The sequence below is a fragment of the Ursus arctos genome, unplaced genomic scaffold (genome assembly GCF_023065955.2).
Source record: "Ursus arctos isolate Adak ecotype North America unplaced genomic scaffold, UrsArc2.0 scaffold_25, whole genome shotgun sequence".
In the NCBI taxonomy this organism is placed as follows: Eukaryota; Metazoa; Chordata; class Mammalia; order Carnivora; family Ursidae; genus Ursus; species Ursus arctos.
In genome coordinates, this window is record NW_026622930.1 from 37,363,281 (window position 1) to 37,378,487 (window position 15,207).

A 15,207-nucleotide genomic window follows, 5' to 3' on the forward strand; every position below is an offset into this window, starting at 1 on the left:
TCTGAACTGGTCCACAGGCATGTTGAGTGTCTAAAGGGTGACCAGCAGGTACTGGGGTTGGTGTATGGACTCTGTTATCTGGTCAGAAGTGAGTTAAATGTGCCTTCAGCTTAAGTATGAGAGAACAAAAGCATACCTGAAGGGCTTGAGGGAAGAGCTACTTTAGGGAAAACGGATATTTCTTAGCCTCTTTTTTATACCGAGCAGCACAGTTTCAAGCATAGTACTGGTCACGCATGTCAATCAGGGCAGGATGAACTCAAAACAGCCTGAAAGAAGTTTGCAAAAGAGGCTCCTGAGAAATCTCTGCAGCCAGCCAGTTAGAAAAGTGAAAGCCCTCCAGCTTGGAGCTGGCACAGCCTCCCTGTCAGGTGGGACGGGCTGCATGAGGAACACGGGTGTCCCCTCCCGCCCAGGTTCTGGTGGAGCCCCTTTGCAACCCTCCCTCGGCGCTCTGCAAGAGCGGACCATCATCGCCACTACCGATGGGCCATTTTCTCGGTCCCAGCCCTGGGTTAAATGCTTGACCTAGAGTATCCCAGCGAATTTCTGCAGTAATAACACAAGGCTGGCAAGTGCTATTCTCCCATCTCACATGAGAACCTTCTAAGCTAGGGGAAAAGAACACCTTTCAAGAAGAACAGAGAGGAAATGGCAAATCTGGTGCATAGGTCTGCACCGTACTCAAGTCCATGCTCTTCAGCCCCGGTGAGGAGGCAGGATTACGCTCACCCGCGGTCCGCACCGGGGCAAGAGCTGACGCAGAGATGCCAAAGAGGCAGGAACACAGGGCAGAAACACCATGGTAGCCGCCCTTTCAGGGCTCTCAAAGAGCCTCCAAGATAAATACGCAAATCAGGATTTTTATGGAGTCTTGGTGGTTGGAAAACTCTAATTGGTTGAGCTCTGAAGAATCAAATGCCAGGGGGAGAGTGTACCGCAGTGATCAGCTCCCGGGGGTGAGTGAGGAAGGTGGCAGGAGGGGACCAACGCCTGCCGGGGGAGTGGAGGTGAGGGGGGGGCAGCCGGGACAGGATGAAGCGGACGGCGGCATTCTTCCTTTTGGATCTAATTCAACGCAGGAAGGAAGGGAGACTACAAAGCCCCATTTATAGCTGCCCTCCGGCCCACTGTGTCAGCCTGCAGCTCCGCTCAGAGGAGCATCTGACCCCGGGGTTGATTTCCACTGCAAATGTCTCGGGCTGTATCCGAGTCTTATCCTCAGATGATGTAAAATAAGTTATAGGACCCACTGGGACTCGGTGCCAAGGGCATTTTCATTTTCAGTGAGTGCAGCCAGATTAAGCCACTAGGATGACCAAATTTGGGAATAAAGAGGACAAAGTTTTATGGTGTTGGCCATTTTATGGTCAAGGCCAAATCGGCTGTGGCTGGGACATTTTTGAGGCAACACACACGGAATTAAGATTAATAAGTGATAAATGGGTGTTTTTATTTTTCTTCTTTTCTTTGCTACCAATCAGCTCTGTAGCTGTCACAGCTGCCAAGGTTGGCCCCACGCTACACACCTTCTTCCCAGTGATGCCATGGGTGGGTGGTGAGTTACTGAAATAGGAGGCGCCTCTTGGGGCGGCGGGGGGGGGGGGGGGGGGCTCATGAGGAAAGGCCTGGAAGCACCATCACGGGTCTAGAGGTTCTGCAGTGGTTCAGACAGGGTTCATATGGCTCAGTATAACCCAGACCATTTCCTCTTCCTCAGGGAGGCCAGAGACCCAGATTGCATCACTCCGGCCTGCCCCAGTTCCTTTGGGGGGGGGGGTTAGTGGTTCGAGGCCCTTGACACACAAATCGTATAATCTCATTGCTGATAAATGGTTCTGCAGACAGGATGACTAATACTGTCCTGCCCAGCTGGCAGTTTATCTAGTGTTCCCTGCTAATCCCAGTCTACACCCTTATTTTCAAAACCCTACAAAACTGGGAAAAATAAAATTGGCCTTAATAGAAGGTACTCACCAACTTGGCTAAAAGAAGGGATTCTGGGGTTAAACTGCCTGGTTCGGATCCTGACCATAATGCTTTAGTTGTAGGACTTGGGACAAGTTACTCAATCTCTCTGTATCTCAGTTTCCCCATCTGTACAACCGAGAGTGCCCGCCTCTTGGGGTTTTGAATGAGAAAATACACTTAAAGCATTTGGAAGAAGGCCTCATGCAGAATACAGCTGAATTAAAGGTCATTATTAAGTGAAAACCTCTGCTGTGGTCAAAGCTGATCAAGGTCTCCATATCTCTGTCCTCCTTTCAAAGACTCCAGCCTGCTTGTCTACAACGGAGGAACAGCTTGGGAAAGTAGGGGGAGCTGGGGATGGGGAGGAGGACTGGCTCGGGAGGACGGTAGGGTGATAAGGCCTGATTGTTTTTCAGGGTTCCTCATCCGAGAGGCAAGATGGTATTGTGGGGAAGGGTAAACATGACCTTGTCTTGACCTCCATGGTGTCAGCTGAGCTGGAGGGGAACCCAGCAGCCCCAGCCGACTCAGCACCTGCTGATCAAATGGCTTGTGTCCAGTGTGTTGCAGGAAGTATGGGCGGGTGACCTTGTTGATCCTCAGAAAGGACCCAAGAGTTAGGAGGATGGATTACAGATGTGAAATGGAGCCCTAACCCTGGATTTGGAGACTCCTGGAACTTTAGGTAAATATCCTGTACCTCCTCTGTCTCCTCACAGAAGAGGGAGGAAGCAGCAGCACTGGAAGTCTTCTCGTAGCATGATCATTGATATTCTGTTGGGTAGGCCTGGGATTGAAGGAATAGAGTTAAACCAAACCAGGGGGCCCGGGTAGCAGTTCTGAATAGATTGTGAAGAGGGAAGCCGCTGAGTGATTACACAGATTCATTAAAGAGGACAGGTGGGGCCTTTGTGGGGCCATGATGGTTTCTGTAAATAAACCCAGGAGTCATGCTTTATCGTTCATCCTTCTTTACCAGTGTGAAGTAAACTACATCGAGCAGCTCCTCGGCCCCACACAGCAACAGAAGACTCTGAGCAGCAACCTAGCTATGTAGGTTCCTGATCTCCCCACTGCCCCCCAAAATAGAACAATCCCTCCCTTTCCAGAAGTCTGTTGGATTAGAACTTTAGTCATTTGGAATTTAGACCTACTCTTTCCCGAGTCTGAAACCTCTGGGCAACCAGTTAAGCTTCTCTGATCCTTTCTCTTCTCCTTTGTAAAATGAGCCCTGGTAATCACACTGGAACAGTGGTAGAAGGACCTGAAGATGTAGTGAAATTGTGTAGGCTGAGTGTGCCTCTGCACTGCTAGGTGCTAAACGAAAGTAAAGAGAGGCTTCTAGCAACTCTCAATTAATTCAAAAGTCCTATTTCAGCCGGTAATACAAAAAAGAACCCAGGACCGAGATTTTCAATATGGGCTAGATACCCTCTGGCCGCTCTGCGGTTCTACACCCCGTTTGTAGACAGAGGCCAATCTGCTGTGCGCAGAAGCGATGCGTAGCCCTCGCTGGAGATGGAGTCGAGCACCTCCTCCGTCTCTTTCTTTCTTTCTTCCTTGCTATAGCAACCTTGGAAATTCTGTTTTCCAGATGGCATATTTATATGATCAGAGGGCTGTTGAACTTGTACTATATTTTATGCAGATGAGAAATTAACATTGGGCCGAGGCACTGGGAGTTTTGGGGATTTCTCTGTTGCGGCACCGCTTAGCAGTTTCTACCCTCGGAAGAGAAGTTCTGGTCAGTAAGAAAGAGGCCATGTCCACTTAGGGACACATAGGTGATACCAGCTTTTCAGGAATTTGCTTCAGGAGTTCTATCCATTCTGCCCAAAACAACATTTTAGCTATCTATCTCGTCTCCTAGTGGGGACGGAACAAATCACTTTAGACAAAAAGTTTGCTTTTGCTACAAAATGCATTTATTTCCAGACAGACAAAATTCTCCAACTGCATATATGAGTACATTTTATAAGGTCCTTCAGTAAATGTCCTAAGAGTCATTTCTAATTATTAAAATGCATACCAAACATTTTGGTCTCTTAAAATATAACTTAAATAACCTGCTAATGTATAAGCTGTTAAGTCTGGTCACTGACATGAGTGACGTGCACTTCTTCACAGAGTTTGGCGCGATATCAACACATCATCCCATGATGAGATTTAACGAGTCCTTCGGCAGCAAGCACTTCGCTCACCTGCTGTCCGTGTGAACAGTGGCTGTTGTGTCAGCGAGCCCTCTTCCGTGGACAAAGTTATGTGCAGACAAAGAAGCATGATATATGCAATGTGGAAGGCATTTCACAGAATGCAAACACCGTTCAGGTAAATAAGTGGACTGGAGCGTGGAAGTTCAGTGCACACAAATCTGTTTACACTAGCAGGGCACGTGGCACCACCTCACCAGGCTCTCAGTAAATATCCGTTCATGGGAGGAGGAGAGAATACGCTGGAAGAGTGGTCTTGGAGCCCAACATCTGTTTTCAAGATGGGGCTTTACGTTGTGAGTTTTGTTTCTTCAGAGTAAATCACTGTTGGGAAAGCCTTTCATTTCCTTACCTTGGAATTCCTTAGCTTGTACAGACTTCTTGCACACGGCCAGTATTCAGGGCTCCCCGGCTTCAGAAGAGCACACAGTGGCCCAGACCAAGTCTTGATTTGTGAAGTCAAAGGCCGGTTGGCTCAGAATTTCTAGGATCTAGTTGATTCTTCACACCTTCTCTTCTGTTGGTTCCCTTTAATAGCCCAAGCCCAAAAGAGCCGTGGCAACTCCTAGGTTGAGCAGTATACTGCTTCATGAAATCTCATTCTGGCATCCGCTCGTCCCAGTACCCTGAGGACTTGAAAGAGTTGACCTCCTGAAGTTCTGTCCTTCAGAGTCTCCCACCTGTGTGCTGAAGGTAAGGTTCTTGTTCTAAGGCTGGTACGAGGGAAGGCCCCACAAAGGAAATTCCTGGAAAATCTGGATCTGCTTGTGATTTTCATGCCATGTCTTTCATTCCCCATAAGGCTAAGGTTGCAATTCTGGAGCCACAAAGGAAAAGTTTCTAAATTCATCCTGGTTAATCACAGGGAGATGTCCCTCATCAATTGGGGTTAAAACTGGCTCTTCCTTAATGAAGTCAGGGTCAAAGTTACTGACATCTTCTCGGGATTTCTGTCAAAAGGAAACAAGGGTCAGATTTGAGGCACATGAGGCTTCCTCATCTTCCCTGGGCCCGCGCCGGTGCGGTCAGAAGGGTGCTGCAGCCCTGGGAGCAGCATTAGTTCCAGTTAGGACCGTGAGGACTAAACAGCGCATTATAGTAAATCTGCGCTGTGTATCGTTACGGGCATTTGGGAACCCCCGCTTCACCGACCCCACGGACATCTTGCTGAGCAGGCCCGCCTTGGCCCGGGAGGCGAAGCAATTAATTTGGTCACCTGATCCAGCCCTCTCAATCACCCTTTACTCGGCATTTCACCAAAATGCCCCTTCTCGACAGGCTCTACTGAGGGACACACACGTTCGGTTGTCAACAGAGTCGAAGTTCACACTTGCCTCACCTATTGTTTATACACAGGACTCTAGGTGTGAAGAGATTTTCCTGAAAGACGTGGAAGCGCTGAGTTTAGGAAACAACCGCCTTTCGCTTTACTCACCAGGTGGCTTTCTGCTGGCAAAGCCTCCCCGCTCCCCGAGGGGTTGGCAGGGGGAGGCCTGGTGCCCAACCTTAGGGGCTGTTAGAGATTAAGCTAGCTGTGACGCTGGAAAGCTCATTTCTGCCATGGTTAGACCTCTCATTTCTCTTACCTAAGTTGAAGATGCGTTTCTGCTTTCTCCACCACGGCTCTCTGGACCCACAGATGAGAAGGAGCTTTGCTCTCAAGTCAAGAGCTAGACCACCCTCAGGAATGCCGTTCAGCTGCCTTGCTTGGGAAGGTCCCCCCGCGCTCCTGGTATTTCTCCAGGCAAAAGGGATTGGGCCTGAGCTCTGGGCTGCTGTAGCTGGTACAGACCCAGCTCTCCAAGCCACGGAGCCAGATTCAGTGAGGGGGAGCATAAGGAATCTAGCTGAGAAATTCATCATTCCTATAAACTCTTTTGGGGCAACCTAGAAAGTTTCAGGTCTCTTAGTCTCCAAAAAGCTTCGGTGAAGTAAGAGGTGAAAGATTGGAGAGAAGTAAGCTGGAAAGGGAGAGATGTTGCCTCAAGGGCCAGCCTCGTCCTGGGTGAGGCCATCCTGCAGAGGGTGAGGCTGAACGTCCGGTTTGGTTATTCCATTGGGGACAACAGATTTTGGTAGACCACGGAGACATTTTAAGAAAGAGGAAAGTCTACTGTGATGGTCTTAGACACTTACGATTCTGGGTCTGAAAGGTGGTTCTACTTGGCGATGGTTCAGCTGGGCCCAGTCGATTTCCTTAAAGAAGGGATGTCTCAAGATGGCATGCTCCCCACCCTGAGTCAGGCTGCCAAGGCGCATGGTGGGGTTCTTGGTCATGAACTGAGAGGGGAAGAGAGAGAGTCGATCATTCGCTAATACACAACAAGTAGGTCACAAGATGGCGGCATCAGCTCTGGCAGAAGAGCCTGTGCAAGGCTTTCTGGCTGATCTTGCTTAACTAGCTGAATTTTCCATTATAGGCAGCACAGCCAACATGAATCATCCCTTAAAGGCGCAATTGCTTGTATTTATGGCCTTCGCCACTTCCATTTCAGACGTGGCCACTAAAATAAAGCTGAAGGGTCCAGTTTTCTTCACTGTAAATACCATGTATTTTTCTTTCCCTTTTAAAGAAAAACTCTTTATAAAATAGGGTGCCTTTCTCCAACATTGCAGTTGTCGACAGCCCACAGCTTATGAATAGGGCTACTTTTAAGAACAGCTGTGCCATTTTCTGAGGACCTGACCAGCCGGCCCGGATTCCCGCTCTCCAACGAGACCGCAGAGAGAAGAGTGAGGGTCATTATTTTGAAGATCTGTGGGAAGAAGCTGCGAGAGTAAAAAACCCAAAGTTGGCCACTTTTCTTTATGCAACAACGATGCTCCTCTTCTCCTACCCTTCCATTTTGAAATGTTTCATGATTAAGACTCTTGCTACATACACCATTTAAGCAATGTGTCTATATAAATCCTCTGAATTTCTACCAATTGGGAAACTCCCCTCAGGCTGAGCTCCTATCAAGATACTTGGAACTAAATCGACTTGGACAAAAAGGCCCATAAGGTGTTCTGATCGCATCCAAACCAGGATTCGTACGGGATAATTTACTTTTCAGGGCCAGACACTTAAGCTAATTTAAAATAATTCAAAATAAAAATTGCCTTGGATTAAAAAGTTTTGTTATAAAGTTTAAATCAAGTTGTTTGATCTGTGAGCACAAAAGTAATGCAGTGTTCCTAGAACTTGCTTTGCAGTGGAATTTCCAGAGTCATAAGCAGCCCCTGGTGTTGAAGGCTGCAGACATGAGAGGGGAGTGTCTGGAGGCGGCCGGCCCAGCCAGGCATCCAAAGCTGCACAGCCTCTCATGGTGCTTCAAATGAAAACGACCCTGTGGAGGGAGAAGGCGGCAAAACTCCCTAAGCAAAGCTGACAGGAAAGTCCTCAGAAAATGCTAGAAAGCCCTCCAAGGGAGCTAATAAAAAATGCAGACACTGATGGGGTTTAATAGCTTTTCCTCCCTCCGACGGACAAAGAATGCAAGGCCGTGGTGGGGCTGGATTGGAGGTGGAACCTGAAAGTCTGAGGAGCTTTCAGAGCTGCACAGGTCCAGTCAGCACGGTGCGGACTGAGGAAGTACATGCCTCGCAGCTCAGTTTTGTGGGAACGAGGCATTCATGCTGCTGGGGTTCTCCTGGCTCAGCCTGTGCGCTCACAAAGGAAGGGGAAAGTATATACGCAAGAAACATGAATAGGTTCTCTGCTGAGGAACATCAGTGGGATGCAATCCCCGATGGAATAGCTAATTAACAATGCTGCAAAAAACCTCAGAATACAAGGATGGTAGAACAGACCCCGACGGCTTGGGGGAAATTCCCAGGCCTGCCAATGATGAGAGCAGAGGACATCTTGTGAGTGTGTGGGTACAACTTGTTCTGGGCAAGGGGAACAGTGCCTGGCTCTTGCTGACAGAGTGGCAGAAGCCCAGTGTCCAACAGACTTTGGCTTCAGTGCCAGGGACAAGGAAGAACGGACAAACTTCCAAGGGGCACTGTGCATGAGGGAAAGGAGACCAGATCAGGGCTGTTCTTCCTCTAAACACTGCATCCCTGGACAAGAAGACCGTCAGAATAACCCTTTCACTAGCTTGATACCTTCTCTTAGGTTCTGGTAAGTCGTTCTGAATAACCAGACAGTTTTGTTTTGACTTTTGTTCTGAGCCCTTTAGACACAGAATTCTCCACTTAGAGGACCAATTTACAAAGGTGTACATGGTGTCTACTGTATGCTAGGCAGCAGACTAGCCATTGTGGGGAGAGAGACGACAAAGACAGTGTCTATCCACGACAGAGCTGATCAAGTGAAGGGGGAAGAGGCCAGCAAGCTTTGTGGGCAGTCACAGCTGGGTGAGATGAAAAGAGCAGAACACGCGGGAGCTTTGAAGAGGGGCTGGTCATGAGGAGGCAAGTAATGGCTCCCTGGAAGAGGTGGCACTTGACGAGAGAGGAGGTGGATGAAGAGAATGAACACAGTCATGAAGGAAGAAGACCACTGTGCCCAAAAGCCAGCACAGGTGCACACAAACCCCTAGTATGCTGGGAGAGGAACATTCAGCATGGTATGACGGGCACGTGGGGAGGGCTGAGGAGACGGGGGAGGGGGCAGCCCACAGGAGCCACCAAAGTCCTATAGAGAGGTGAGTGATGACTCTAGCCACAGTGTACTGAGTACATCCTGAAGGAGGAGATAAAAGATTGGTGGTGGGTGAAGAGTTGAGAAAATGCCTGAGAAGAGTGGACAAGTTCAGAAACTAGAAGGGTTTCTGGTTAGTGGGAAGGCAAAGTTGGGCGCAAGTCCTGGAGAGCTTGTAGAAGAAGAATGAATGTGATCCACACTGGTTGGCCTTGCCGTGAAGGGGCAAGCAGGAGTGCGGGGTCACAGGGTCTGCTCTGGCTGCCTGCTGGCAGAAGTCGGCAGCAACAGAAGGCCAATAGATTACTGATAGTATTAATCATAGAAGCAGTAACCTTAGTAATAGCAGTATTTGGGGGGAATGAAACAAAAACACCCAGCATTTCTCAAGACCTGACAGGGTGCAGATCTGGGAGGCTGAGCTCAGCTTTGCATTTGAAGTGTGTGGACATCCCCCTGGAGAGGACTAGTCCTACACATCCAGGGTGCAGGCGAGGATTAGAGATCTGACTCTCCAAGACACCAACATTTGGTGAAACGGCAAGCGATGCAGCTGGTAGAGCAGGCAAGACTGTGGAAAAGGAGAGAGAGTATAAAAGTAAGACCAGCCCCAGGCCTCAGACAGCTTATTCGGCTCACACAGCCTGTTTTAAAATAATTTTAATTACTTGTCAAATATTTAAAAACTAGGAAATGTTATTTAAAAGTCAAGTTTTCCACTTTGTCTTGGAAAACAGGATATTCTAGAACGCCAAACCTGCGCCTCTTCATATAAAGGGCCTAGAGTCCAGCAGTGGCTGCCTTTCTAGATGGAGCATATGATCCCTGGTCAGCCGCATGTCCCACCACTCCGCATTGCCTCACACCTAGCGGGCTTCACTCACTGACTTTGCATGGCTCTAAGCCCTGGCCTAGGGACACAAAAAAGCCAGGGTGGGGCTTCTGGTTCAAGATGGCAACATAGGAAGACCCCGAACTCCTCTATGGACATAGCAAATCCACACCTATTTTATAAAGCAATTCCCCCTGGAGAGGAGTGAGGGCTGCCTGAACAGCTTCTGCTAGATGGAGACATAACATGATCATAAAGGGAACACCCAATGCTGCAAACTGCAGGGGGAGGAATAGTACTGAGGGACTTTGAGTAGATTCAATTGCCCAGGAGCACAGAAAAAACCATTTAAGAGTGCAACTAAAGCATTCAGCCCTAGAACCTTGACGAACGGCAGGAGACATTCTAGAAATCTCCCCGGGTTGGAGGGGCTGGCAAGTGTGATGATTACAGTCCCCCTCCACCTTGGTAGCACGGAGGGGAGCAAGGTCCAGTGCCCTAGTGAGCCTGACACCTCAGTAAGCCCTGGGCCCCTAGTCCACACCAGCCCCAGCTTTCACACCAAAGTGGCCCCAGCACGGCCTATCCCAGGGTTCTTCTGATCAGCACTCACTACAGTTCCAGCTTCCTGCCAAGGTGCAAAAGGCACACAGCACCTGAAATACTCCAGGCCATACCACTTTGGCTCCAGATGACTTGCTACGGCACCCCCAGTGCAGAGTGCTCTGGGACCTTCTAATTCAGCTGCAGCAGCCCAACCAGGGCCCCCCTGTGTAGAGCACCCCAGGCAGCAACAGCCTTGGCTACAGATGCCCCATGTGCCGAACACTCTGGGACACCCTGGCTTGCACCGGCTTCAGCTGTCTGCCAGGGCACCCTCTGCATAAAGAGCCACGGGACTGTCCCAGCCCACACCCACTTCGCCTCCTGCCATCCCACCAGGGCAGCCCCAACATGGAGTGCCCCAGGACTCCCAGTCCACACTAGCCTCAGCTCCAGTGAGCCAACCAAAGTCACCAGGCACACACAGTCTACACAGGGGACAACCCTATGCAAGACCATTCCTTCAAGTTTAGGAGAAGTCGCTATTCTGCTTAATTCACACAAAATCAGGCAAAATGAAACAGGACTATGTTCCAAAACTAAAACTTAAAAAAAAAAAGAACTAAATGGAGATAAGCAGTATGCTGATAAAGATTTTAAAGTAATACAAAGATTTTCACTTAAGAATGAACTGAGAACTTCAACAAAGGAAAAGAATCAGCTGAAAAATATAAGTGAAATGAAAAGTACACTAGAGGGAATCAACAATCCATTAGCAGATGCAGAAGAATGGATCAGTGATCTAGAACAGGATAAAGGAAAGCCCCCAAGCTGAAGGGCAGAAAGAATTGTTAAAAATGACAAATTAAGGGATCTCTTAGCATCAAGCAAACATTTGCATTATAGGGGTCCCAGAAGAAAAGGAGAGAGAGCGGGAAAGGGGCAGAAACTTATTTGAAGAAGTAATAGCTGAAAACTTCCGTAACCTGGGGAAAAACACAGACAACCAGTTTCAGGAAGCAGAGAGAGCTGCGAACGAGATGAACCCAGGGAGGATCACATAATGACACATAGTAATTAAAACGTCAAAGATTAAAGATAAAGAATTTTAAAATCAGCAAGAGAGAAGCAGCTAGTTACTTACAAGGGAGACCCCATGAGCTGGTTTTTTAGCAGAAACTTTGCATATGTCATGCTACTCCCTTCTGGTCTACAAAGTGTTGAGAGGTAAAAACTTAAGACCAAGAATACTCTAAACAGCAAGATTACCATTCAGAATTGAAGGAGAGAGAAGGAATTTCCTAAACAAAAGTTAAAGTTAGTCATCAACATTAAACTGGCCTTACAAGAAATGTTAAAGGGACTTTTTTTAAATGCAAAAGTGAAGGCCATAATTAGAAAATTATAAATAAAAAAATGTAAAATATGACGACATAAAACATGGGAGTGAAAACATTTTTTTAGAATATGTACGAACTGGGGCACCTGGGTGGCTCAGTTGGTTAAGTGTCTGCCTTCCACTCAGGTCATGATCCCAGGGTCCTGGGATTGAGTCCCACATTGGGGTCCCTGCTCAGTGGGGAGTCTGCTTCTCCCTCTCCTCTATCCTTCTCTCTCCACTTGTGCTCTGTCTCTTGCTTTCTGTCTTTCAAATAAAGAATCTTAAAAAAAAAAGTGGGGTTAGAGAGAACATACCTTAACAAAAATAAAGCCCACATATGAGAAACCCACAGCTAACATAAGTCAGTGGGAAAAAGCTGAGAGCTTTTCCTCTAAGATCAGGAACAAGACAAGGATGTCCACTCTCACCACTTTCATTCAGCATAATACTGAAAATCCCAGCAGTACCAATTGTCAAGAAAAAGAAATAAAAGCCATCTAAATTGGTAGAGAGAAGTTAAACCGTTACTATTTGCAGATGATATGTTACTATATATAGAAAATCCCAAAGACTCCACAAAAAAACCCCTATGAAAAATAATATATAAATTCAGTAAAGTTGTAGGATACAAAATTAACACACAGAAATCTGTTGGCATTTATATATTCTGATAAAGTAGCAGAAAGAGAAATTAAGAAAACAATTCCATCTATTGCATCAAAAAGAATAAAATCACTAGGAATAAGCTTAACCAAAAAGGTTAAAGGCTTATACTCTGAAAAGTATAAAATGGAAGAAATTGAAGACCTCACAAACAAATGGAAAGATATTCCATGCTCATGGCTTGGAAGAACTAATATTGTTAGAATGTCCATACTACCCAAAGCAATCACAGATTCAATGAAACCTTTACCAAAATACTAATAGCATTTTTTTCCACAGAACTAAAACAATCCTAAAATTTGTATGGATCCACAAAAAACCCTGGATAGCCAAAGTAATCTTGAGAGAGAAGAACAGAGCTGGAAGTATCACAATCCCAAATTTCAAGATGTACTGCAAAACTGTACTAATCAAAACAGTACAGGAGTAGCACGAAAACAGACACATACTTCAATAGAACAGAGCAGAGAACTCAAACTCATGCTTAAAATAAACTCAAAAATGGGTTAAAGACCTAAATGCCAGACCCGAAACCATAAAACTCCTAGAAGAGAACATAGGCAGTAATTTCTAGGTATGTCTCCTCAGGCAAGGGAAACAAAAGAAAAATAAACTATTGAGACTACATTAAAAAAAGCTTTTGCACAGTGAAGAAAACTATCAGCAAAACGAAAAGGCAACCTACCGAATGGGAGATGATATCTGCAAGTGATATATCCAGTAAGAGGTTAATATCTCAACTATGGAAAGAACTTACACAACCCAACACCTGAAAACAGAAAATCCAATTAAAAATGAGCTGAGAACCTGAGACATTTCTCCAGAGAAGACATCCAGATGGCCAATAGACACATGAAAAGATGCTGACCATCTCTAATCATCAGGGAAATACAAATCAAGACCACAGTGAGATACCACCTTTCACCTACTCAGAATGGCTAGAATCAAAAACACAAGAAATAACAAGTGTTGGCGAGGATGTGGAGAAAAAGAAACCCTCACTCACTGTTGGTGGCAAAGTAAAACGGTGTAGCCACTGCAGAAAACAGTATGGAGTTTCCTCAAAACATTAAAAATAGGAACACCATATGACCCAGTAATTCTACTTCTGGGTATTTACCCAAAGAAAACAAAAAAACACTAATTCATAAAGATAGATGCCACCTCTATGTTTATAGTAGCAATATTTACAATGACAAAGATATGGAAGCAACCAAGTGGCCACTGAGATGACTAGATAAGGAAGGAGTGGTATATGTGTACAATGAAATATTTCTCAGCCACAGGAAAGAACGAGTCCTTGCCATTTGTGACAACGTGGATGGACCTAGAAGGTATTAGGCTAAGTGAAGTCAGAGAAAGACAAATACCTAATGACTTCAGTTCTATGTGGAATCTAAAAATTAAAACAGGGGCGCCTGGGTGGCACAGCGGTTAAGCGTCTGCCTTCGGCTCAGGGCGTGATCCCGGCGTTACGAGATCGAGCCCCACATCAGGCTCTTCCGCTATGAGCCTGCTTCTTTCTCTCCCACTCCCCCTGCTTGTGTTCTCTCTCTCGCTGTCTGTCTCTATCTCTGTCGAATAAATAAATAAAATCTTTTAAAAAAATAAAAAATAAAAATAAAAATTAAAACAAAAAGCAGAAACAGACCCATAAAAACAGAGAACAAACTGATGCTTGCCAGGGCGGGGGGCTCTGTGGGGGATGGGCAAAATGGGTGAAGGGTAGCGGGAGATAGGGAATGAATAAGTCACGGTGATAAAAGGTACAGCATAGTGACTCTAATCAATCGTATTGTAATAGCATTGTATGGTGACACAGCATAACAGACTTGCCAAATCACTTATGCTGTGCACCGGAAACTAACCTTGTGTGTCAACTACACTTAAAAAAAAAAAAAAAGATGAATACCATGGAACAGAAGCCAGGACAGGGCCCATAGGAAGGAGGAGCTTCGAGTCTCTTCATGACTACCCATCCAAAGATGCAAAGATGGGGAGTTACGGAACATTTATCTCTACCCAGGCCTGAAATCTTCAGTGGTACATGTGGGTGGAAGTGAGCAGGGCAAGGAGGAGGAGCTTGCCGCCCTAGGCCAGCACAAGACTCCCGAAACACCATATTCCTGCTGCTGTGAACAGTGACGGCATGATCCCTTTGCAGAAAACTTCCTCTGTTTGCTTATGTCCCTCATGGTTCCCAAATGCCAAACAAGGTACCGACAGTGGTGTTTGGAGCAATCATCTGTCCATGTCTAAGGTCATCCTTCAGCTTGCCTCGCCTCAACTGACCTTTTCCCCAACTGTGGTCCAAACGAGAAAGTCAGCCCAGGAGGAAAATAAAGTGACTTCATGAAAGATTCTGGACACATTTACTAAAGGAAGCAGAATGTTTTCTAGGGTCAATAAAAGCACTTTATAAGCTGCAAAGAGTAAGTGAGAAGGCCAGGGTGGAAAATCTGCTTCTACCCCAAATGTAAGTGTCAAGGCAATTGGAGAGCAGGGACAGGAGAGGGGTCAAGAATGCGTGGATTCAATTCGTAGTCTCCTTCCTTTTGGGGTCCTCATTAGCGTGGAATTTAACTAGAGGATACGGAAGTAATCAGAGATACATAGAAGCTTAATGGTTCTTTCAAGGCTGCAGAGAAGGTAGGACTACAGGGGAAAACAGACATGTGTCTTCCTGAAGGTAGCTCTCCGGTGAAATGGAGGCTGGGTTTGTACAAGGATGTCCTGGGAAGCCTCCACTCCACACACTAAGGAAAGGACAGACGAGCTCCTCTGATAGGGAGGGCGCAGAGGTTAACTGGTTAGGCTCTGCAGCGTGACTCTGTGTGTTCGTATACCAATGAGCTGTGTGAGCCTGAACAAATGTCTTACCTTCTCTGGGCCTCAGACTTCTCAACTATAAAATGGAGATTTTCCTGTACTTCATAAGGCTGTTATGACAAGTAAATACCTGGCACAAAAGAAGCCC

At 46.6% G+C, this 15,207-nt stretch overlaps 1 protein-coding gene across 4 annotated transcripts in view; it reads right to left on the reverse strand.

Annotated features, from left to right (window-relative positions):
- Positions 1-3,873: 3,873 nt before the first annotated feature.
- Positions 3,874-15,207, reverse strand: part of PRKCH (protein kinase C eta) — a 221,880-nt gene continuing 210,546 nt past the window's right edge. For all 4 annotated transcript variants that reach the window (XM_048219933.2, XM_057318504.1, XM_048219935.2 and 1 more), the window contains 2 exons: positions 6,318-6,461; positions 3,874-5,131 (listed from right to left, as the gene is read on the reverse strand). In XM_048219933.2, the coding sequence (XP_048075890.1) occupies positions 4,985-5,131; positions 6,318-6,461 (291 nt within the window). In that variant the 3' untranslated portion in view covers positions 3,874-4,984. The remainder of the gene's footprint in view (positions 5,132-6,317; positions 6,462-15,207) is intronic.